Source organism: Geotrypetes seraphini, chromosome 6 (genome assembly GCF_902459505.1).
Source record: "Geotrypetes seraphini chromosome 6, aGeoSer1.1, whole genome shotgun sequence".
NCBI classification, from domain to species: domain Eukaryota; kingdom Metazoa; phylum Chordata; class Amphibia; order Gymnophiona; family Dermophiidae; genus Geotrypetes; species Geotrypetes seraphini.
Window position 1 is genome coordinate 242,940,113 of NC_047089.1, and position 25,423 is coordinate 242,965,535.

The 25,423-nt window shown below is 45.7% G+C and overlaps 1 protein-coding gene across 2 annotated transcripts in view; it reads right to left on the bottom strand.

The window, feature by feature from the left end:
- Positions 1-3,988: 3,988 nt before the first annotated feature.
- Positions 3,989-25,423, bottom strand: part of RAI2 (retinoic acid induced 2) — a 77,180-nt gene continuing 55,745 nt past the window's right edge. For both annotated transcript variants that reach the window (XM_033947656.1, XM_033947657.1), the window contains exon 2: positions 3,989-6,123. In XM_033947656.1, the coding sequence (XP_033803547.1) occupies positions 4,338-6,017 (1,680 nt within the window). In that variant the 5' untranslated portion in view covers positions 6,018-6,123 and the 3' untranslated portion in view covers positions 3,989-4,337. The remainder of the gene's footprint in view (positions 6,124-25,423) is intronic.

The window sequence follows — 25,423 nt, forward strand, 5'->3', positions numbered from 1 at the left end:
CAATGGTCCATCAAGCCCAGTAGCCCAGTGGCCAATCGAGGTAAAACCCAAGGAGTAGTAACATTCCAACATCTCAAAGAATAGCAAGATTCCGGAACCCCATTGAGAGCAACATTCCAGAGCTGAGATTGTGATGTCATAGTGCCTTAGTCCACAGTGCCTCAGAGCCAACCTCATCAGTGATGTTACAATGCCTTGATTATGCTATACTTGGCTCATGTAAGAACATAAGAATAATGTCCACCAAGCCCAGTAGCCCATTCTCATGGTGGCCAATCCAGGTCACTAGTACCTGGCCAAAACCCAAGGAGTAGCAACATTCCAGCATCTCAAAGAATAGCAAGATTCCGGAACCCCATTGAGAGCAACATTCCAGAGCTGAGATTGTGATGTCATAATGCCTCAGTCCACAGGGCCTCAGAGCCAACCTCAAAAGTGATGTTACAATGGCTTGATTGTCCTATACTTGGCTCACATTATCTTCTTTCATTCTTTCTATTTATTATTTCTTTGATTTTTGATCTTGGAAATGTATTATATGTTATTACTTATTTTTAGTTTATCAGGTACTTTAGCTAGATTGGGAGCCTTCGGGACAGATAGGGTCATTTTTCTCAAGTACCTAATTTCATTTTAGTTTGATACATTGTAAACCTTTTAGGTCAGTAAAATGCAGGAGCAGTAGATTAAATCTTAAATCAACATACTATATAGTTCTCTGCTATTTTTAGTGGGTTAAATGTGTGCACTGAAAGTATCGTTAAATGTTTTTCTTTGAATCTTTGTGAATGTTTTACGCTGTAAACCGCTTAGTTATAGGCGGTTAAGAAATTTTAGAAATAAAAAAAATGAACGGGGGTTTAGGGCACAGCAGTAGCAGTGGTGTGGGGCAGACAAAACATCTGGAGATCTTACCTGCCGCCATATATGATGTGTTTTCATCAGCTTTCCTAGGTCAGTTGTTCTTAATCCAGTCCTCAGGTTTTCCGGATATTCATAACATTCATGAGGGATGTTCACACCAAGGAGAGAGTAATAGGCACTAGAAGAACTACAATTTTTTCGATCTTGGGACCCCAGCTTTGGAACAAGCTACCAATCTATTTACGCGCTGAAACCTCTCTAGATAAATTTTAAAGCAGACTTAAAAGTTACCTGTACAAAGATGCATATGAATCTTAGATTGGATAATTTTTTTTTTCTTTTCCCTCTATCAACAAACTTAGGACAAAATACTTAAATCTTACCAGATCTGTAAATAGGTTATTGATCTTCCTATTCACTTTTAGACCAAGTCTTATTTATACAATTACTTTTAGATCATATCTTACCTAAAAAAAAATTTTTTTATACCCTTCCTGATGCTGTTCTTCCCTCAATGTTTTTTCTTTTTTTTTAACAATTGTAATTTATCCCTGCCTTCCTTATGTATCTCCAATTCACTATGGATATGATTGTATGTTTATTATTTTTAAATGGTTTTATTTGTCACCCCAAATTATCATTGTTATACGCATTGAAAATACTTGATAATGCGTTCAAATCAAAATTTCAATAAACTTGAAACTTGCTGGCAAAATCTATCTCATGCCTGTTCACGGTGGCATAGCGAGGGCGAGAGGCGCCTGGAATGGTGGCACCCCTCCCCATCCACTCCTTCCCCACCCCCTTCTGCTGCGTGCACCCATGCCCCTACTTCGTACCTCATTAACGTTCGCGGCGCAAGCAGCAACTAGTGTCGGCTCTTCCTCTGACATCAGTTCCTAGGTGAGGGTCCAGGAAGTGATGTCAGAGGAAGAGCCGATGCTGACGTGAGCAGCAGGTTGAGAGTTGTTGATCACACCCTGAACATTAAAGAGGGACAGAGGAAGGGGGCGCAGAAGATGATGGGGACTGACGCCCCTATAAAGAGAGCACCCGGTGCGGACCTCCTTCCTTTCCCGCCCCCTTACTATGCTACTGCCTGTTCAATGTGGATGTTTGGAAACCTGACTGGCTGGGTGTACCCTGAGGACGGCTTCTAGGTTGCAGTATCATGGTCAAAACGTCCAAGTATAGGAAAACAATCTGCTATAATAAAACCTTTAGCGCGCAGGCACAGTTGAAACTCCGTGCCACCATGCTTCGTGTCTCCATGTTGCCGCATGCGCAGTGGTGATTTCTCCATCAGCCTCTGTCCTCCGTCCTCATGCACATACGCGGCAATGGCTTCCTCCCTCCCACACCCCAGCCAGCCTGCGTCTCGACGAATGGCAAATGTCCAGGCCTCTAGGGGTCAAGGCACCGCTGCCAGGTGCACACACAGGAAGGAGCTAAAGGTAAAAGGGAGGAGAACAGGGATCGGACATCTTGCCTGAGAGAGACAGAAAGCCCCGAGGCTGACCGGCCAAGCGGATGCTGGACAGGAAGCACGGAAGGGAGAAGAGGTACTACTGGACAGGGGAGAGGTAAAAATAAGGGAGAAGGGCTACTGCTGGACAGGGGGAGCAGGGAAGGGGTGCTGCTGCACAGGGGGAAATAAAAGGAAGGGAGAAGGGCTACTACTGGACAAGGGGAAGCAGGGAAGGGGTGCTTCAGGACAAGGGGGAAGTAAAAGGAAGGGAGAAGGGCTACTGCTGGACAGGGGGAGCAGGGAAGGTGTGCTGCTGGACAGAGAGGAAATAAAAGGAAGGGAGAAGGGCTACTGCTGGATGGGGGAGCAGGGAAGGGGTGCTGCTGGACAGGAGGGAGGTAAAAGGAAGGGAGAAGGGCTACTGCTGGGCAGGGGGAGGTAAAAGGAAGGGAGAAGGGCTACTGCTGGACAGGGGGAGCAGGGAAAGAGTGCTGCTGGACAGGGGGAGGTAAAAGGAAGGGAGAAGGACTACTGCTGGACGGGGAGCAGGGAAGGAGTGCTGCTGGACAGGGGGAAGTAAAAGGAAGGGAGAAGGGCTACTGCTGGATAAGGGGGACCAGGGAAGGGGTGCTGCAGGACAGGGGGAAGTAAAAGGAAGGGAGAAGGGCTACTGCTGGACAGGGGGAGCAGGGAAGGGGTGCTTCTGGACAGAGGGGAAGTAAAAGGAAGGGAGAAGGGCTACTGCTGGACAGGGGGGAGGTAAAAGGAAGGGAGAAGGGTTACTGCTGGACGGGGGAGCAGGGAAGGAGTTCTGCTGGACAGGGGAGAGGTAAAAGGATGGGAGAAGGGCTACTGCTGGACAGGGGGAAGCAGGGAAGGGGTGCTGCTGGACAGGAGGAAGTAAAAGGAAGGAAGAAGGGCTACTGCTGGACGGGGGGGTGCAGGGAAGGGGTGCTGCAGGATAGGGAGGAAGTAAAAGGAAGGGAGAAGGGCTACTGCTGGACGGGGGAGCAGGGAAGGGGTGCTGCTGGACAGTGGGAGCCTGGAAGGGGTGCTGCTGGACAGGAGGAAGTAAAAGGAAGGAAGAAGGGCTACTGCTGGACGGGGGGGTGCAGGGAAGGGGTGCTGCAGGATAGGGGGGGAAATAAAAGGAAGGGAGAAGGGCTACTGCTGGACGGGGGAGCAGGGAAGGGGTGCTGCTGGACAGTGGGAGCCTGGAAGGGGTGCTGCTGGACAGGGGGAAGTAAAAGGAAGAGAAGGGCTACTAATGGACAGAGGGGATCATGGAAGGGGTGCTGCTGGATGGGGGAAGTAAAAGGAAGGGAGAAGGGCTACTGCTGGACAGGGGGAGCAGGGAAGGGGTGCTGCTGTTCAGGGGGGAAGTAAAAGGAAGGGAGAAGGGCTACTGCTGGACAGGGAGGAGCAGGGAAGGGGTGCTTCTGGACAGGGGGGAGAGAAGGAAAGAAAGAAAGAAAGAAGGACAGACAGTGGGCAGGGAGAAAGACAGAAAGAAAGAAAGACAAACGGGGCCAGGGAGAGAGAAAGAAAGACAGACATACAGAAAGAAAGAAATACCTAAGTCTACACATCTATTCTAGCACCAGTTAATGTAACGGGCTAAAAAACAATTTATAAATAATTGAATACCTCAAACGATAAGCACGTACAAACATTTATTCTTTTTGAAATATGCTTTCTTGCCCATTAAGAATTACAGCATCAAAGCACTTCTTGGCACTGAAAATAGCTTTTCCTTCTGACTGATTATTCCATTAAAGCTGTAAAACATGTGCAATGTACTTAAAAATAGCTGGCTCCATTTCGCTTTCCCCTTGAAAGAAATAAAAATCTGTTTTTCAGCGACTCTTCATGGAACTTTATTATTATGCCATTATTCCTATCACTCCTCCAAGTAATAAGTTACAAACATAGTTTTAATGCATAAACAAGCACATTTTTTTCCATATTTTATGTTACACTTGAATTTTAAAAATTTTTTTAAAGTTTACTTTCTTGGAAAAAAGGCAGCCAGCCGTTGCTTTTTGATCGGAAGGATATGAATCTCCTGTGAGTTCATTTTCTTTAATTTTACACTCCTGCTTTTAATGGGTTTTCTAAGCACGTCACCGTTTTCCCTAGATTCTGGTTGGCTCTTTGCGTCGTAACGCTGCAGCACAGAATCCGGGGGCAGGTCCCTCTTGAAGGAAAAGTTTTTGGTCGATACCCCAGAAAGGCCTTTGATCTTACCGCAGAAAATGGCAGGTACAGCGTCTTTGACCGATACTATGACTTTTGCAGTCTGCGACGTGCTCACAATTTCGATGTTGCTCCCGGTTTTGGGGTCGCAGCTTGCCCTGCCACCCTGATCCACCAGCCACTTTTGCTGCCTCAGCATGTCAGGCTGGTTGCTGCCGCCAACTGTGTTGTTCATGCTTCCTGAGGACTCAGGGCCCTTGTGTGGGGCACAAGATTTCAGAATTGTAGGGCTTTTGTCACTAAAATGACCGACTCGCTCATTCAGCGAGCCAACCAAACGGGCCCTGTCTGCGTGTGGGTCTGGCTTGCTCGTTTTTCTTTGGGAAGGGACTGAGAGATCTAAAATGCCATCTTCCCGAGAGGATGGCGGCGGTGGAGGGCTCATCTCATTCCTCTTTATTACCGGCATAGTCTTCAAGGACAGATCCAGGGCTTCGTTTTCGTTGCCCATTTTAATGACCGTGTGACGATTGAACTGGGAAAATTCTCTCTTCTGGGTGAAATCGAAAAAATTTAACTCGTCTTTTTCCAGAGTGGTTTGGGTTCCTTTGCAGACACTGTGCTTATGTGTGGTGGGCTTGGCCATGTCAGCAGTTCCTTTGGATTCCCCATGATGGGGCACGGGGATTGGTATCGGGATAGGAACGGGCAGAGGAACTGGAAGTGGAACAATCACAGGATATGGGACCAGGAGGGTTGCTGGTGGCACTAGTGGAGACAAAAGCGAGCCAAAGGGTTGAGGTGGAACAGAATGAAGATTAGCGGAGATGTAATCTGGTGTGGTTTGACAAGGTGATGAACCAATGGGTCCCTGCGAAGGAAACAAGTCCTGAAGAACTGCGGCAAAACCAGGTGTCTGAAAAACGGATGGAAACACAGGATCCTGTGTCTGATTCGAAGGCTTTTGATCCAAGAGTTGAGGCTGTCCAACTGCGGCAGAAGGGCCTGGAAAGAGATGGCTCTGGATGGAACTTGCTGTGCTTGAAGTGCTTTGAGGTAACCCTAAGGGGGGATTTAAATGCTGGAACACGTGTTGCTCTAGAAGAACGGGTAACGGAACTGGGCCTTGTGTGGTCATCACATAGGGTATGTTATTGGAGTTTAAGGGCGATGCCGTACTTCCTGCAACCTGCAAGTGAATTGGCAGGACGACGGGGCTGTCGCCTAAGCAAATTGGCTGAAGCAAGGTGGCGGCCACTTTCAGGGCCACACCGCTTTGGGATTCGGCGGGCGGAGTTAAAATAGAAGGGGCGGGGACAGTCACCAGGGGTGAAAGTGCTTTTTTCATCAAACCTGTGGAGTTGATATTCCATGCTTCGGCCGTTATTAGTTGAGTGACTCCATTTTCGAGCTTATTATTGCCAAGAGTTGAGGAAGGGCTGGTAACATCCATCTGCAAGCCTTGGGTATCTTTGTACAGTTCCTCCATTTTATTTGCCTTCTGAGACTCAAGAGTGATAAAATTTACACCGCTGTCACCAGAATCCACATTTTGGTAGGGCTCCCAAAGACATCTGCATCGTCATAAATCAAGCCTGAAAAACAGAAACATAAGGATCACATAAATGTGCTTGGCATATTTGTAACAAATTTGTGTTTTAAAGACATAGAAATAGGAATTCAAACATTACTAGTGTCCAATGGTGTAGTGAAGGAAGGAAGCAGTCAACCTCACTGCGCCGTATCCGCCCCCCCCCCCTCCCATGTATCTCTTCAAAATCGGCAGCATCAAGTAGCATCTCCCAGGTGCTGCTCGCATCGGCTTCAGCTCTCCCTCTGATTAGTTACCAGATTTTTCATTTGGAAAATCCAGACCCCCCCTAGACCAGTCCCCAGGCCCGCCCAGTTCCACCCATTCCCGCTGTCATGCCACAGCCGCCCCCCCCCCCCCCACTGCTTGCTCTTGTTGGGAAGGAGGGCATCCGTACATGAGCGGATGCCCTCCTGCCTGACGCGATGTGGAGGACATGTCCGGGGAAATCCGGAAGTCCGGCAAGCCTACCTCTGATGTCACTCCCCGATCCCGCAACCAGGACTTGGTGTCGGAAGGAGAGCCGAGGCTGGCGTGAGCAGCGGATACAAGTTGTTGCTTGCTGCCGCTGAAGATTTTGAAGAATGCGGGTCGGCAGAGAGGAAGAGAGTTGCCGGTGCCTCTGCCAAGACGGGCACCCGGGGCAGTCCGCCCCTCTGTCCCTCTCCCTTGCTACGCCGCTGCTGGTGTCTACCAGTTTAAATACGGATGGGAATGTTGTGTTATAATACCCGGTTGCAATAAAAACCCACCTCCTCACCTAACCCCCTGCCCGATAGACTACAAAGAAAGCTTATAAGGTAAAATCTGGTATTACACTTCTCCCAAAAATTAAAACAGAGAGCTACAACCAATAAACAACGGGATTCAAAAGTAAATCTCAAAGATAATAAAAAGAAATCCCTAAAGAGTATATACCACAGAAAAATACTATAATATCAGAGCAATGTACTCAAATTGCAAAATTAGAAATATTGTACATATTTATTAATTTCAAATTTGCAAAAATATCACAAAATTTTCATAGAATAGCATACACAGAACACCATACAAACACTACAAACAAACCAGACAAGATATAACAACATATATGCAAAGTCATGCACCTAGGCAACCATAATCCATACAAGACTTATACCCTTAATGGTGAGATCCTAACAAGAACGGTAGCAGAACGAGACTTGGGGGTGATCGTCAGTGAGGACATGAAGGCTGCCAGTTAGGTAGAGCAGGCCTCATCCAAGGCAAGACAGATCCTAGGTTGCATACGCAGGGGTTTCGTCAGCCGGAAGCCGGAAGTCATTATGCCATTGTATAGATCCATGGTGAGGCCCCACCTGGAATACTGTGTGCAATTCTGGAGGCCACATTATCGCAAAGATGTGCTGAGATTGGAGTCGGTTCAGAGAATGGCCACCCGGATGGTCTCGGGACTCAAAGATCTCCCGTACGAAGAACGGTTAGACAAACTGCAGCTATACTCGCTCGAGGAGGGGGGACATGATTGAGACGTTCAAGTATCTCACGGGCTGCATCGAAGCGGAAGAAGATATCTTCTTTTTCAAGGGACCCACGGCAACAAGAGGACATCCGTGGAAAATCAGAGGCGGGAAACTACCAGGTGACACCAGGAAATTCTTTTTCACTGAAAGGGTGGTTGATCGTTGGAATAGTCTTCCACTGCAGGTGATTGAGGCCAGCAGCGTGCCTGATTTTAAGGCCAAATGGGATCGACACGTGGGTTCTATTCACTAAGCAAAGGAAGGGGAGGGTCATTAGGGTGGGCAGACTAGATGGGCCATGGCCCTTATCTGCCGTCTATTTCTATGTTTCTATGTTTCTATAACAAGCACTATCAAACCAGGCTGGAAAAGGCCACACAAAAAAAATCATACAATGATATATAAATATAACTGTGTTCAAAAGTTCATAAATCACTTAGCTTGAGAGTTCGAAGTCTTCCTGGAACAGTTTCCACGAGGAATGAAGCAAGCAAGATGATTGTGGGCCATCCAGAAAAGAAAAAAATAAAAAAAAACCAACATCCCAAACAGATTAGAGTTCAAATCCAACCTCCATATCACAAAGTGCAGGTGCAGGTGCAAGTGCAAACATGCTGTCAGTAAACAGTATAATAATTTAGATAATCAAAAAAGTCTCAAACCAAGAGGACAGAGAGCATTTTCAAAGCCTTCACAAGCGGAGGTGAAATGCCATAACAGGCAACCAATCTTCTAACATCTCCTCACACTTCCTCCAGGCAGCGAGCCAAAACCAAATGCAAAGAGCAACGCTGAGTACACAGGAAGACTTCGAACTCTCAAGCTAAGTGATTTATGAACTTTTGAACACAGCTATATTTATATATAATTGTATGATTTTTTGTGTGGCCTTTTCCAGCCTGGTTTGATAGTGCTTGTTATATGTTGTCTGCTTTGTTTGTAGTGTTTGTATGGTGTTCTGTGTATGCTATTCTATGAAAATTTTGTGATATTTTTGCAAATTTTAAATTAATAAATATGTACAATATTTCTAATTTTGCAATTTGAGTACATTGCTCTGATATTATAGTATTTTCCTGTGGTATATACTCTTTAGGGATTCTTTTTATTACACTTCTCCTGCCATATTCGCGGGGGTTAGGTCCAGAGCCTACCCGCGAATATGGAAAATTTGCGAATAACTTTCGGGCCGACTCTGACCCACCCCTGCCTCCCTCCTGCATCCCAGACCTTACCTGGTGGACTAGCGGTGATGCGGGGCAGGAGCGATCTTCCTGCACTCCTGCCCCGTGCAGATCGCCATGAGGAAATGGTTTCTGTGAGTTCCCGTAGTCTCTCGAGACTACATCGGGAACTCCCTACAGCCATTTCCTCATGGCGATCTGCACGGGGCAGGAGCGTAGGAAGATTGCTTCTGCCCCGAAAGCCCTCTAGACCACCAGGTAAGGCCGGGAAGGTGACAGAGAGGTAAAAAATATGATGTTTTTTTATTTTCCCCCTCCCCAGAAAAAAATTGCGATTATGTGAAATCGCGAGTGCAGAAACCGCGAATGGGGAGGGGGAAGTGTAGTCTTTTGAGATTTGTGATTATTATTATTCCTCCTCCCTTTCGTACATTCCCCCTCAAATTGCTACTCATCTTGCACTTTCTCCTCAAAGACTCGACTATGAAACCAGTCCCCTAAATTGTAATTTCCCTGTAAACGTCCAGTTTTCTTCTGATTTCTACTCATCTTGTAATCTCTCCTATGTTCGCTACCCTTCTTGTAATTTCTCCTCTAGGACTCTATTATGTAACCAGCCCCTTAGACTGTCATTTTCCTGGAAATGTCCAGTTATCTTCTGATGTAATCCGCCTAGAACTGCAAGGTACAGGCGGAATAGAAGTCACTAATGTATTGTAATTATGTTGTAAGTCACTTTTACGAATCGGTCCCCTGATGTAGTCTCCCGTCATGTTCTCATTATATTGTCCTTCCAGGGGTCTACCAGTCGTTCTCTCCACACAAAACTCAATCCGCTGTGGCCAGTTCGTAGTGCACTTTTGTGTCCCTGCTGTCCCGAAGGCAGAGATAGCAAGGAAACCTGGCAAAACCACCTTGAAGACCCATTAGGAATGCCACCATTCTGAAGTCTCTGATGACCTCCCAGCCGTACTCATCCTGCTTCAAGGCGCCTAGTAAGGTCTTGATGGGAGACAGGTGGGTATGGTAGAGTTTAGGAGGCTCTTTTTGTGAGACTTCTGTTATAGGAGCTGAATGGATTCATCCCATCACCGGGAGGTCGTACAAATTACATTCTGTGACATCATGCACTTCTACTTTTGTAATCTATGTGATTTCGACGACCGAAAAGCTCCTTACAGTCCCTTCACTAAAAATCATAGGCACTAGAAGGCATGATATGTTCTCTGTAATGGCTCCACAATTGTGGAACGCCCTACCCCATTACATTAGAGAAGAAAAAGACCTCAGTCAATTTAAGAAACTTTTAAAAAGCCGTCTTTTTAAAGACGCATTTAACATTTAATTTTTAATATATAACTCTTAACCCCCTTTTAGATACAAATATTAGGGCTCGAATTTCTTACCCTGACCTATTGTTTCATCCCTTTTTTCCTCTCTCTCTATAAGCCATAAACATGTAACATAAGAACATAAGAACATAAGCAGTGCCTCCGCCGGGTCAGACCATAGGTCCATCCTGCCCGGCAGTCCGCTCCCGCGGCGGCCCAAACAGGTCACGACCTGTCTGCATCACCAGAAGGGGCTCCCTTGCCACCTTGGTTTCTCATTGAAGTCCTATCTTCCCATCGTAGTCCTAACCCTCCGGTCTTGCACATGCACGACCTGTTGGCTTTCTATACCTGTGTTACATCCCAGCACCTCTCTCAGTATCCCACGATCCCTTTATCCCTCAGGAATCCGTCCAATCCCTGTTTGAATCCCTGTACCGTACTCTGCCTGATCACTTCCTCCGGTAGCGCATTCCAAGTGTCCACGACCCTTTGGGTGAAAAAAAACTTCCTTGCATTTGTTTTCAACCTATCTCCCTTCAGTTTCTCCGAATGCCCCCTCGTACTTGTTGTCCCCTTCAGTCTGAAGAATCTGTCCCTATCCACCCTCTCTATGCCCCTCATGATCTTGAAGGTCTCTATCATATCTCCCCTGAGCCTCCTCTTTTCCAGAGAGAAGAGCCCCAGCCTATCCAATCTCTCGGCATATGGGCAGTGTTCCAGCCCCTTTACCAGTTTCGTTGCTCTCCTTTGGACTCTCTCAAGTACCGCCATGTCCTTCTTGAGGTGCGGCGACCAATACTGAACGCAGTATTCCAGATGTGGACGCACCATCGCTCGATACAATGGCATGATGACTTCCCGCGTCCTGGTTGTTATGCCCCTCTTTATGATGCCCAACTTTACCCCTTTATCCTCACGTTCCATGTACGTCTTAAAATTGTTTATCCCAAGACTTGTGTCTGTTATTTATTCATTGTAATCCGCTTTTATGAAATTGTTAATCACTTAGTAAATCGAATAAGCGATCCATCAAATATGAATAAAAACCTGAAAAACCTAATATATGTGGGCTGTACCTCCCGGGCGATCAAGACGAGACTGTCAGAACACCGTAGCTGTCTTTAGACAACACCATACATTTGCTGATCTCAGCTGGTGCCTATTAGAAAAAATACCTGCCTCCTTCAATGGCGATAAAACTTCTCATCTTTTGAAGGGAGAAAATTTTGGGATTTTTCATCTCAAAGCCTATGCTCCAATTGGTTTGAATTAAAACGCGGATAAATGTTTTTCTACTTAATTCTTCCCGTTCTCTTTAGTTTTGTTTCGTTCAGAGTTTTTTCTTAATTTTTTTGTTTTTACGTTGTGACGCTAATTGTGACGTCATCACGTTTCAGAGGACGTTACTCACGCAGGATTTCCAGGGCATCTCTAAAAGCATCAGCCGCCATTGCTCCTGCCACTATGATTGGCGTTATTATGCTTGAGGTTGGAGCTTTCGTCAACTAAGAAGATTTTTTCTGTGATATGTCTCCAACTTGGATTTAACTGGATGTTTCAGCTCCTGAAGAAGTTTGTGAAACGGAGCTCTGTCGAGCCGAGACAATCATTTGTTGGGATTCAGATAAATCTAATGAATGGACTGTGATCTGTGACTATTGTGTGTTGGGACTTATATAAGAATTTTGGATGAAATATTTTCCTTATATTCTTTTAGAATTTTTTGCACTTTTGATATATTTTGAAAGTATTTATTCGAGGGGCGGAGCTTTCTGAGCCATTTTTTTCCGGCCCTCTATTTTGCTTTTAAAGCCTCTCACTGAGTGTTTATTCACATTGCAATACAAACGTGTTTGCCACTCCATGCTCACCTTTCTAGGCGTAAAAACTTAGAATGACCTTACTGAAATGACCAGGATGGAACCTAACTACACTTCCTCCTCCGTATTCGTGGTGGTTAGGGGCAGAGCCGGCCCGCAAATATTAAAACTCGCGAATAATATTCGGGCCGGTTCTGCCTCTAACCCCCGCTTCCCCCAGCCCTCCCTTAAGCCTTACCTGGAGGTCTAGCGGGCTTTCAGGCAGGAGCGATCTTCCCACGCTCCTGCCCCGTGCAGATCGCTCACAGGAAATGGTTGCCTTGAGCTCCTGTAGTCTCTTGAGCCATTTCCTGTGAGCGATCTTCACGGGGCAGGAGCATGGGAAGATCGCTCTTGCCTGAAAACTCGCTAGACCTCCAGGTAAAGCTTAAGGGGGGGGGGGCTTACAGGGCTTAAAATAGCCCGAAAAAGGAATTTTAGGTTTAAAATCGCGAATGCACACCATATTCCGGAAGAAACTGAAAACTCATCTATTTGACACTTAATCACCTGTATCCTCTCCTCCCCCTCTTCTCTTCTCCCACCCCTCCTTCCCCTTCTCCTTCCTCACCCCCCTCTTTAAGTCACCTTGAGCCTACCTAGGTATAAGCGACGGAAAAATAGAAGATTAGATTAATTAATTATTTATCATTACAGAGACCGAATGATGTACGGAGCAAGACTTATTAAGGTTTTCTAAACCTGGTGCTGGTCACCTATGAGTTTCCTGCCCGGTGCCACAAAAAGTTATTAACGTATTGATCGTACGCCCGCACTGAGGTGTCTCACGTTTAACTCTTATTCATTTACAGCCTGTGGATGTTCTTTGAGAGCTCAATACAGGGTACTGCCAATGCTTTTTTGTTTTGAGATATACATACGACACCCTTTATGTGAAGTTCACAGCAGTGCCCTCTAAGGTGTCCCACTACTCTGTTGGGATGTCTGTGTGGCCAGTCCATTACTATGCTGGCCCCCTCCTACCTCCAAATGGTCTGGATTAGGGCGTTTTGAAGATGAATGTTTTTGTATTTGAAAAGCAGAGAGTGGGCATAAATGGGAAGTTCTCAGACTGGGAGAAAGTGACTAGCGGTGTGCCCCAGGGCTCGGTACTTGGGCCCATCTTATTTAATATTTTCATCAATAACCTAGAAGAAGGAACATCCAGTGAGATCATCAAGTTTGCAGACGACACAAAGCTATGCCGGGCAATCAGATCGCAGAAGGATAGCGAGGAACTCCAGAGTGACTTGTGTCAGTTAGAGAAATGGGCGGAGAAATGGCAGAGGAAGTTTAATGTGGAAAAGTGTAAAGTAATGCATTTAGGCAGAAAGAACAAGGAACACGAGTATAGAATGTCAGGTGCAACTCTGGGTAAGAGCGAACAAGAAAAGGACCTGGGTGTACTGATAGATTGGACCCTGAAACCGTCGGCACAATGTGCGGCAGCGGCAAAGAAATCAAATAGAATGTTAGGCATGATAAAGAAAGGAATCACGAGTAGATCGGAGAAAGTTATAATGCCGCTTTATAGAGCAATGGTCAGACCATACTTGGAATACTGTGTCCAACATTGGTCTCCCAATCTAAAGAAGGATATAAAACTGCTGGAGAGGGTGCAGAGATGAGCAACGAAGCTAATAAAAGGTACGGAGAACTTGGAATACGAGGAACGACTTAAGAGACTGGTATTGTTCTCCCTTGAGAAAAGGAGACTGCAAGGGGATATGATTGAGACTTTCAAAATACTAAAAGGAATCGACAAAATAGAGCAGAAAAAAAATTATTTACAATGTCCAATGTGGCACGGACAAGAGGACATGGACTGAAGCTAAGGGGGGACAAGTCCAGGACAAATGTCAGGAAGTTCTGCTTCATGCAACGAGTGGTGGACACCTGGAATGCTCTCCCAGAGGAGGTTACAATGTCCAATGTGACACGGACAAGAGGACATGGACTGAAGCTAAGGGGGGACAAGTCCAGGACAAATGTCAGGAAGTTCTGCTTCACGCAACGAGTGGTGGACACCTGGAATGCTCTCCCAGAGGAGGTTACAATGTCCAATGTGACACGGACAAGAGGACATGGACTGAAGCTAAGGGGGGACAAGTCCAGGAAGTTCTGCTTCATGCAACGAGTGGTGGACACCTGGAATGCTCTCCCAGAGGAGGTTATTGCAGAATCCACCGTTCTAGGATTTCAAAGCAAACTAAATGCACATCTCCTTACGAGAGGCATAGAGGGATATGGGTGACTAAAAATACGCCAGATGTACACCTAGCAGGGCCTCTGCGTGTGCGGACTTGATGGACCGAAGGTGTGATCCAAAGATGGCAGTTCTTATGTTCTTATGGCCTAAAAGGCTAAGACGTCCAAAAAGGTCATTTTCAAAAAAATATTTAGATGTCTAGCGATTTTGAAAATGGATGTTTTCCCGCCCTGATATTTGGACGTGTTGCGGGATACATCCAAAGTCGGACTACTGCAATGATCTACAACCCTCGAGAAATTGAAAGAACTGTTGCGTCCAGGCTATGAGCAAGCTGCGGCCAACAGAATGAGTTTTAAAAAATCATTTTTCTCCTCTCTGATAGTAGGTTGAAGCTGGACTACAGAAAATAGTAAATACATTTCATGATTTCAAAGCACCTTCATCGTTTATTGGCAGCTTGGAATTATATTTTTACATTCATACTGACGACAGACTTTTTTTTTTGCAAGACCAAAAATCTTTGTTACAATTTATTATGCATTGAAAAATAATTCCTAGCAAGCAAGCTGTAATATACTGTTATGAAATCTGTTTTTCACATCTACTGCCAGTACAGAAAAGAAAAACCCCTGCGATTCCTAAAGCAAACACTGCAACTGGTGCTAATCTCCAAGGAAACCACCTATTTAACGTGGTTACCATGGAGAAGTGGAAGGGCATCCAAAATTTACATTTCCAGTTGCAGTGATTTGGAATTCAGCACCTGAAATGTTTTCAAATTGCTGCCATCTTGCGTTTGAGCATCAAGGTGCAGTAGGAACTAGGAGTAATAGGGGCCATGAACAATCCAGGCTTCCATCACATGCCATTTTACAAACGGGTCTGAGAGGAGTTGGAGTTTAAGAGTGCCCTAGGCACATCTGCCTTGTGCCTGCTCCACCCCCTCTTCCTTAAGGCTGCTTCTGCAAGCATGTTCAAAATGTGATGCGTGAGATCAGGAATCAGCGCCCCGTGACCCTGTCTTTTGAATGTGCTTGGGATGCTAGCCTTTAAGGAAGAGGATTCCCTCTCTTCCTGGATCGGCAGATTCACTTCTCTTTTCAGCCAAAGTGAGCCACTTAGATTGGCTGTTTTGCCGGAGGTTGTGGTATGAGCGGATAGCATAGCTGGTTTTAAGAAAGGTTTGGACAATTTCCTGGAGGAAAAGTCCATAGTCTGTTATTGAGACAGACACAGAGAAAGCCACTGCTTGCCCTAGATCGGTAGCATGGAATGTAGTTACTATTTGGAGTTCTAGAATCCTGTTGCTCTTTGAGATTCCGGAATCTTGCTATTCTTTGGATTCTGTATGGAATGTTGCTACTCTTTGGAGTTCTAGAATCTTGTTGCTCTTTGGATTCTGGAATCTTGCTATTCTTTGGATTCTGAATGGACTGTTGCTACTCTTTGGAGTTCTAGAATCTTGTTGCTCTTTGGGATTCCGGAATCTTGCTATTCTTTGGATTCTGAATGGAATGTTGCTACTCTTTGGAGTCCTAGAATCTTGTTGTTCTCTGGGATTCTGGAATCTTGCTATTTTTTAGGATTCTGAATGGAATGTTGCTACTCATTGGGTTTTGGCCAGATACTAGTGACCTGGATTGGCCACCGTGAAAACGGGCTACTGGGCTTGATGGACCATTGAGCTGACCCAGTAAGGCTATTCTTATGTTCCTACTGCCTAAATTTGCCTGGTGGTGGAGCTAGCCGTAAAAGAGGTGGATAATGAAGCTCTCCCTTCCTCCTCCTTTACCTAAAACTCATATACCCCATGTCATAGGAGGAGGCAGGTAAGTCATTCAACACAGACTTCATAAAACATCGGAGGTGACGAGTGGAGTGCCGCAGGGCTCGGTCCTGGGTCCACTCCTTTTCAACATATTCATAGGGGATCTGACTCAAGGGCTTCAAGGTAAAATAACACTATTCGCCGATGACGCCAAACTATGTAATATAGTAAGTGAATGCAGTTTACAGAATTATATGGCGCAGGACCTGCTTACATTGGAAAGTTGGTCCTCAACCTGGCAGCTAGGCTTCAATGCTAAGAAATGTAAGAAGCGGAAGCGGAAATCCATGCAGGACGTACTTCTTGAACGGAGAAACTTTAACTAGGACTTCAGCAGAACGAGATTTAGGAGTAATCATCAGTGCAGACATGAAAACTGCCAATCAAGTGGAGAAGGCTTCATCTAAGGCAAGGCAGATATTGGGTTGTATCAATAGAAGTTTCGTCAGCCGAAAGCCTGAAGTCATAATGCCGTTGTACAGGGCCATGGTGAGACCTCATCTGGAGTACTGTGTGCAATTCTGGAGGCCACATTACAGTAAAGATGTGCGCAGAATTGAATCGGTTCAGTGGACGGCCACCAGAATGATCTCGGGGCTCAAGGGTCTCTCGTACGAAGAGAGACTGAACAAATTGCAGCTCTACACTCTTGAGGAACGTAGGAAGAGGGGAGACATGATCGAAACATTTAAGTACCTCATGGGACGTGTCGAAGTGGAAGATGATATTTTCTTTCTCAAGGGACCCTCGGCCACAAGAGGGCACCCGCTCAAACTCAGGGGCGGAAAATTTCATGGCGACACCAGAAAGTATTTCTTCACAGAGAGAGTGGTTGATCATTGGAACAAGCTTCCAGTGCAGGTGATCGAGGCAGACAGCGTGCCAGACTTTAAGAATAAATGGGATACCCATGTGGGATCCCTACGAGGGTCAAGATAAGAATATTGGGTCATTAGGGCATAGACAGGGGGTGGGTAAGCAGAGTGGGCAGACTTGATGGGCTGCAGCCCTTTTCTGCCCTCATCTTCTATGTTTCTATGTTTCTATGATGGGTCATTTGGCCTTCATCTGCCATCATGTTTCTATAATCAGAAAGTGCTATGACATCACAATGCAGGTGTAAAGAGCCTTAGCCTATAGGAAGAGGAGATGCAAATGTTAAGAGCCTTAGCCAATAGGGAGAGGAGGAGAGAGTGGCTGCTGCAGACACCAGAAAGTATTTCTTCACAGAGAGAGTGGTTGATCATTGGAACAAGCTTCCAGTGCAGGTGATCGAGGCAGACAGCGTGCCAGACTTTAAGAATAAATGGGATACCCATGTGGGATCCCTACGAGGGTCAAGATAAGAAAATTGGGTCATTAGGGCATAGACAGGGGGTGGGTAAGCAGAGTGGGCAGACTTGATGGGCTGCAGCCCTTTTCTGCCCTCATCTTCTATGTTTCTATGTTTCTATGATGGGTCATTTGGCCTTCATCTGCCATCATGTTTCTATAATCAGAAAGTTCTATGACATCACAATGCAGGTGTAAAGAGCCTTAGCCTATAGGAAGAGGAGATGCAAATGTTAAGAGCCTTAGCCAATAGGGAGAGGAGGAGAGAGTGGCTGCTGCAGACACCAGAAAGTATTTCTTCACAGAGAGAGTGGTTGATCATTGGAACAAGCTTCCAGTGCAGGTGATCGAGGCAGACAGCGTGCCAGACTTTAAGAATAAATGGGATACCCATGTGGGATCAAGATCAGGAAATTGGGTCATTAGGGCATAGACAGGGGGTGGGTAAGCAGAGTGGGCAGACTTGATGGGCTCTAGCCCTTTTCTGCCGTCATCTTCTATGTTTCTATGTTTTGCTAGTGAATTGGGATTGCATCCTATCTGTTCCCTAATGTAATATTTTCATGGTAGATTAGGGTTACCAAGACTGTCCAGGCTCCTGCACGGACTTTCCCATAACTGGCATTTGTCTGGGTTTTGGAAAGTCCAAATGAGCTCCGGCTGCATCTGGAGGGCATCTGAGCTTGCGCAGATGACATCACACACATCTGCGCATGTTCCAGGCCCTCCAGATATGGCCGGAACTTGTTTGGGAAGAAGAGAGGATGTTTGTGGGGCTGGAGGCTGAACTGGGAACGGCTGCGATCGGATCGGAGGCGGAACAGACCGGGGCTATGTGTCTGGACTTTTGCAGCCCGAAAAAATGGTAAGCCTAGGGTAGATGATAAAAACAAACTTTCTTCTCTTACAAGGAAACAAATGTAATTCTATAACTAGTGTGCATAATTTTACACCTGGGGCCTGATTCTCTAAAGGATGCCGATCTCGGTGGCCGCTTCACGCATCGGTGTCCTTTAGAGAATCGCGTCTTTTTTCCTAACAAACACCTTCAATGTAGTTGAGCATTTTAGAGGCCTATGTTTAAGGCATCTGTTTCGTGCCTATGGAGACGCATATGGACGTTTACGAATGCCCAAGACCACTTCTGGTGGAAACCATGCCCACGCCAGCCTTGGGCTTTGGTAGACGTGCCTAGATGCCTCTATAGGTGTAGGTCAGACGCACATATTGTAGAATTTGTTTTAAAACTGTGCGTTCTGATTGGCTGGTGAGATAGCGATAGGACATGGGAAAATGGGACAATCAGCCAGCCAGGGCAAACGTGGCCTTAGTATATGAGAAAGACCCACTTAAGGGATGTGCTAAAGCCACATTTGCTGCAGCTTTAGTAAAAGGGCCCCGTAATTAGGTAAACAAAATTACAGAAGTTAATTAGGCATTGGTCAATGTTTAGTCCAGGGCTCGGTTAAGTCCTTGCATAAAGTTAGGACAGCCTTTCTTCTGTCCTAATTTCATTCTCCGGCTTAACTCCACCCTTGGACTCAGTGGCTTAGTAAGGGAGGGGGGGGCATGGGGGTGATCCTCCTCGGGCGCCATGTTGGCGCCTTTCCATCACACCTCTTCCCACTCCGCCCCTCACCACACACGCGCCCCCCTTCCCCCGTACCTCTAGTTGTTCACCGCCGCGAGCAACAACTTTAGCCTGCTCCTTGCAACCGCGTCATCTCTCGCACTGACGTCACTTCCAGGTGCCGCATATAGGATGCGACGTCAGCAGGAGAGATGACGGGGTTGGGAGGAGCACATTGAAGTGCTTGTTGCTCGCAGCGGTGAACAACTATGGGGGGGCGCGTGCGGCAAGGGAGAGATTGGGGAAGGGGTGCCACCGCCACAGGCACCTCTCACCCTCGCTGCGCCACTGCCTACGCACTAGCCGGTTTCAGCATGGTGATTAGAGGGGATATTCAGCTGCACTGTCCACTGGAAAGCCTCACACAAGTAATTTAATTGGTCACTATCTACTACTACATCACTATGATCACCTCTAGGTGGCTGATGGAGGGGGTGAGGAGGACCCTTTGAAGATGAGATATGATCAGTGGGCATCTTCTGCTCCCTCGGATTAGCCTTTCCTGCTCTTGAGCTAACCCTTTTAAAGTCAGCTCTGGTCAGAAGGTGCTCCTGGGAAAGCCAGCCCTGCGCCTTCTTAAATTAACGGTGATTTTTAGCCGACAAACCACATATGGTGAGGACACCAAAATGTCTGTCCTAACTTTATGCGGTGAAGTTAACTGGGCACTGGTTTGATATCAGCCAGTGCCCAGTTAACTTATGGTCACTGCCGAGACCCAGATATTCCGTGGTAGAACATAAGAATTGCCACTGCTGGGTCAAACCAGTGGTCCATCGTGCCCCGCAGTCCGCTCACTCGGCAGTCCTCTGGTCAAAGACCAGCACCCTAACTGAGACTAGCCCTACCAGCGTACATCCTTGTTCAGCAGGAACTTGTCTAACTTTGTCTTGAATCCCTGGAGGGTGTTTTCCCCTATAACAGACTCCGGGAGAGCGTTCCAGTTTTCTACCACTCTCTGGGTGAAGAAGAACTTCCTTATATTTGTACGGAATCTATCCCCTTTCAATTTTAGAGAATGCCCTCTCGTTCTACTCGTTGCTACTCATTCTACTTGTTGCTACTTGGAGAGGGTGAACAACCTGTCCTTATCTACTAAGTCTACTTCCTTCAGTACCTTGAATGTTTCAATCATGTCCCTTCTAAATCTCCTCTGTTCGAGGGAGAAGAGGCCCAGTTTCTCTAATCTTTCGCTGTATGGCAACTCCTCCAGCCCCTTAACCATCTTAGTCGCTCTTCTCTGGACCTAACTGAGGCCAGCCCTACCTGCGTACGTTCCGGTTCAGCAGGAATTTGTCTAACTTTGTCTTGAATCCCTGGAGGGTGTTTTCCCCTATAACAGACTCCGGGAGAGCGTTCCAGTTTTCTACCACTCTCTGGGTGAAGAAGAACTTCCTTACGTTTGTACTGAATCTATCCCCTTTCAACTTTAGAGAGTGCCCTCTCGTTCTCTCTACCTTGGAGAGGGTGAACAACCTGTCTTTATCTACTTTGTCTTGAGTCCCTGGAGGGTGTTTCCCCCTATGACAGACTTCGGAAGAGCATTCCAGTTTTCTACCACTCTCTGGGTGAAGAAGAACTTCCTTACATTTGAACGAAATCTATCCCCTTTCAACTTTAGAGAGTGCCCTCTCGTTCTCTCTACCTTGGAGAGGGTGAACAATCTGTCCTTATCTACTAAGTCTATCCCCTTCAGTACCTTGAATGTTTCGATCATGTCCCCTCTCAATCTCCTCTGTTCGAGGGAGAAGAGGCCCAGTTTCTCTAATCTTTTGCTGTTCGACAGCTCCTCCAACCCCTTAACCATCTTAGTCGCTCTTCTCTGGACCCTTTTGAGTAGTACCGTGTCCTTCTTCATGTACAGCGACCAGTGCTGTACGCAGTACTCCAGGTGAGGGTGCACATAGGAGCTGTGCTTGTCCCAGCACAGCATAACTAGGGTCAGTTCAGCACACTCCTGGAAGCAGCTCAGGTGTCTTTGTATGAATCAGTGATATATCCATTTTGGAGACCGTATCTGGCAAAGAAGACTTGAAGCAGTCTAAAGCCAATGAAAATGGTAGGGGGTTTGCGCCAAAGGACGTATGAGGAGAGACTGGATGTTCTGAATATGTATACCCTACCCTAAAGGACAGGAGGGACAGAGGATTCAGACGTTCAAATGTAGAACAAAATCTTTTCCAGAGAAAGGAAAAGGGTAATACCAGAGGGCATAATTTGAGGTTGAGGGGTGGGTAGACTCAAGAGTAATGTAAGGCAATTCTTCTTTATGGAGAGGGTGGATGATGCCTCGAATTTGCTCCTGAGGGAGGTAGTGGAGAGGAAAACAATGGCAGAGTTCTAAAAAGCATAGGATGAACACAATCTCTAATCAGAAAATAATGGTATATAATGAAGAACTAAGGCCGGTACTGGGCAGACTTGCACTGTCTGTGTCCCATATGTATCTTATCTCTATATGCTTCATCTTTGCTTATATCCTATGCTGCCTATTACGCTGTTTTATTGCACATTGTGTTGATATTGTAATGTTCGTCATATATCCAAACTGTAGCGCTGAAGTTCCCTATGTTAAGCACTTCACCGTGGGTACATCACCATGGGTACATCACTGATCCTCAGAACGCCACCTGAGTAATATAACTCAATGCGGCAACAATCTCCATCGATCCAGGTAACCCTGGTAAAGCCTCATTCCACCAATGCCTAAGCGCCAACCTCATCAGTGATGTCACAATGGCTTGACTGTCTTGTACTTGGCTCCCTTTTACTACATTTTGATTTCTAGAGTGGCGCAGTGGTTAAAGCTACAGCCTCAGCACCCTGAGGTTGTGGGTTCAAATCCCACGCTGCTCCTTGTGACCCTGGGCATGTCACTTAATTCCCCCATTGCCCCAGGTACATTAGGTAGATTGTGAGCCCACCAGGACAGACAGGGAAAATGCTTGAAGTACCTGAATAAATTCATGTAAACCGTTCTGAGCTCTCCTGGGAGAACAGTAGAGAAAATTGAATAAATAGTGTGAAAAGCTTCTGTCTCTAGTAGCCAGAGCTGAGACTGTGATGTCACAATGCCTCATTCCACCAATAAGAGCCAACCTCATCAGTGATGTCACAATGACTTGATTGTCTTATACTTGGCTCCCGTTAGCTACATTTGATTTCTAGAGTGGTGCATTAGTTAAAGCTACAGCCTCAAGCATCCTGAGGTTATGGGTTCAAACCCACGCTGCTCCTTGTGACCCTTTCTAAGTCACTTAAACCCCCTCCCCCTGTTGCCCTGGGCACATTAGATAGATTGTGAGAGGGAAAAATGCTGGAGTACCTGACTAAACTCATGTATAGCAAAAGCTCTAAGCAGACAAATCGAACCATTGTTATAAACTGTTTCCAGGTAGTGCTGATTTTTGCAACCCTGGGAAGGACGTGAAGGGTTAAATTTCGAGCTGGATACCTCAGATCTAAGTAAGCCCGGGTGGGACAGAGAGCTGGATTAAATGAAGGAAAAATGCATAGGACCACTGGGCTCTCATTCAGGCAGGCTCTGTGGGAGGCTCATTGGCCAGTGTTGAAAAACCTTCTGCTTAGGTCAATAGCTCCGAACAATAGGTCTGGTGGTCCCGTTTGCTTTCGTAGCTGCTAGATAATCCCTGCTGACTTTTTTTTTTTTTTTTTTAATGGGGTTCAGTGCGTGGATCAATTTAATATCATCACGAAGTCAGAGCCCTACTACGGATCACCTAAAATGTTGTTAATCAGTTGCGAGATTGTTTGGAAATTATGCCCGGTCACTCCCTGTCGTGAAATCACCCAGAAATGAGTGACAGCGTTACGGCTTTGATTGTCTGTCTCCGCAGGGTCCTAGCCGCCTGGGTTATTGAAAAATAAATGCCCACCTGACCGCGGCACATTGCTTAATTAGCGTGTACGATAATGAAATCCATCATTCGGGGGATTTCCGTGCCTGCTTCGAAGCTGCTGAGCTAGGCAGTAAGGCAAGGGAACGTATTTCTTCGAGGTGGGCAAACTGGTTTATTCTTTTGAATTGTTGTACACTATTATTTTGCAACGCTGCAGTGAAATTAAGATGTCTGACTTATTCTTACTCTAAGCTGCCTTCAGTAAATCTATATATATAAAATCGGAGGTATGTATGTGTGTATGTGTGTGTGTTGTATGTATGTGTGTATGTGCCGCGATCACGCAAAAACGGCTTGACCGATTTGAACGAAACTTGGTATGCAGATCCCTCACTACCTGGGGTGATATGTTCTGGGGGTCTCGCGGCCCACCTGCACATGTGGGCGGAGCTACAAACAGAAAATCAGATTTCACCCATTCATGTCAATGGAAAAAATGTAAAAAGCTGCCATTCTCACAGTAAATCTAAATCGGCTTGACCGATTTGAACGAAACTTGGTATGCAGATCCCTCACTAACTGGGGTGATATGTTCTGGGGGTCTCTTCACCCAAGAATTTATATGTTCTTGCTCCTGGAGGTGAAACTAAAAATGTTGTTTATAATCAAGTTTTGTGTTAGTTGTATTGTATTCATTTTGTCAAATATTTCACATTATAATTCGAATATTGTACTTTTTATAAAGCTGTAAAAAAATAATTTCATTCACCACCATAAAGTATCTTTATTTGAATCCATTTACAGTGTTATTGCTATAATTAAATACCCGTGCAACGCCGGGGCATCAGCTAGTTCCTTATAAAAGGTGGTAAATTCTAATGAACGAATAAATCAATCGGAAATGGCTATTTCCAGAAAATAGGGCCATGAGGCCTTACCGCTACCCATGAGTGCAATGAATCTTCTCCTAGGTACAGTCCTAGGAGGAAAGCAGTTCTCTATTGCAACCATGCCTGGAGGCCAGAAGGGTCCTTGCGACCCTGAATAGCCATGAAAGATTGCAAAAGGATGGAATTCGCCAGGGCTGAGTTAGCGGAGCATGGTTTATGAGCTGCGATTTTGCTCTGGTTCCACAAACGATCCTTGGTAAGGTTCGAGCATTGTTGTGTTGGGATGAGAATGTATTTACAGTAAAATCTTAGTTTGTGAGCATAAAAAAAAAACCCTTAACTCCCTTGAAGAATAACACCCGCAGTTTAAATATAGCAAGAATTAAATTATGCTAATAATAATAATGGGATTTCAGTACGGGCTCAATCAACCTTTCGAATCATAATTAGCCCCGGGCAGGAGCACCAGAACAACGGTCTAAATAAACCAGTGGTCTCAAACTCAAACCCTTTGCAGGGCCACATTTTGGATTTGGAGGTACTTGGAGGGCCTCAGAAAATATAGTTAATGCCTTATTAAAGAAATGACAATTTTGCCTGAGGTAAAACTCTTTCTAATTTATAAATCTTTCCTTTTGGCTAAGTCTTAATCATAATATTGTCATTTATAGCTAAAGAGACACATGATCAAGAAACTGTTTTATTTTACTTTTGCGATTATGATAGACATACCGAGGGCCTCAAAATAATACCTGGCGGGCCGCATGTGGCTCCCGGGCCGCGAGTTTGAGACCACTGAAATAAACCCTGCCCCGGACATCATCAGTTCCCCTAATTCAAAACTAATTTCTTAAGCAAATACATAGAAAGTGCAGGTGTGCATTGAAGGCAGGGGGATAAAAGGGGGTTTACATTACATTACATTACGGATTTCTATTCCGCCATTACCTTGTGGTTCAAGGGCGGCTTACAAAAGATTTATAAACGGGGGTTACATTGGGAGAACGATTGATTTACTAGAGTGGTAAAGGGTGGATTTTTTGACATTTCTCGGGTTGTTAAGAGTAAGGCAGCTTACAAAAGATTTGAAAGGGGGTAACAATGGAAGCACGCTTGTCAAATTTAGAGTTATTAAGAGAACGTGAAGTTTAAAGTGCTAAATCCTCAAAAACCAATCAAAAGTAATAGCAGCATATGAAAAAACAAAAAACAAAAAGGAAAATCCAAAAAGTCACAGTTAAATATCAAGCAGCGATAGCACCGTTCGACTTAGCGGAATCCTCTCGGGTTCGTGCCACCACTTTATCTCCACTCGACAGAGCTCCGTTTCGAAATCTTCGTCAGGGGTGGGGGATACTGCAGAGACGAGAGAACCAGAATGCTCGACCAAAACGAGTAGCGGTGAATCCTGCTAGCGACAGCATAGTATAATCACACTGGGGTTTTTTTCATAGGCTGCTATTACTTTTGATTGGTTTTCGGGGATTTAGCACTTTAAAACCCCCCCCCCCTTTTTCCCCCTGCCTTGCATGCACACCTGCACTTTCTATGTATTTGCATAAGAAATTTTTTTTGAATTAGGGGAACTGATGATGTCCAGGGCAGGGCTCCTGCCCGAGGCTAATTATGATTTGAAGGGTTGATTGAGCCCATATTGAAATCCCATTATTATT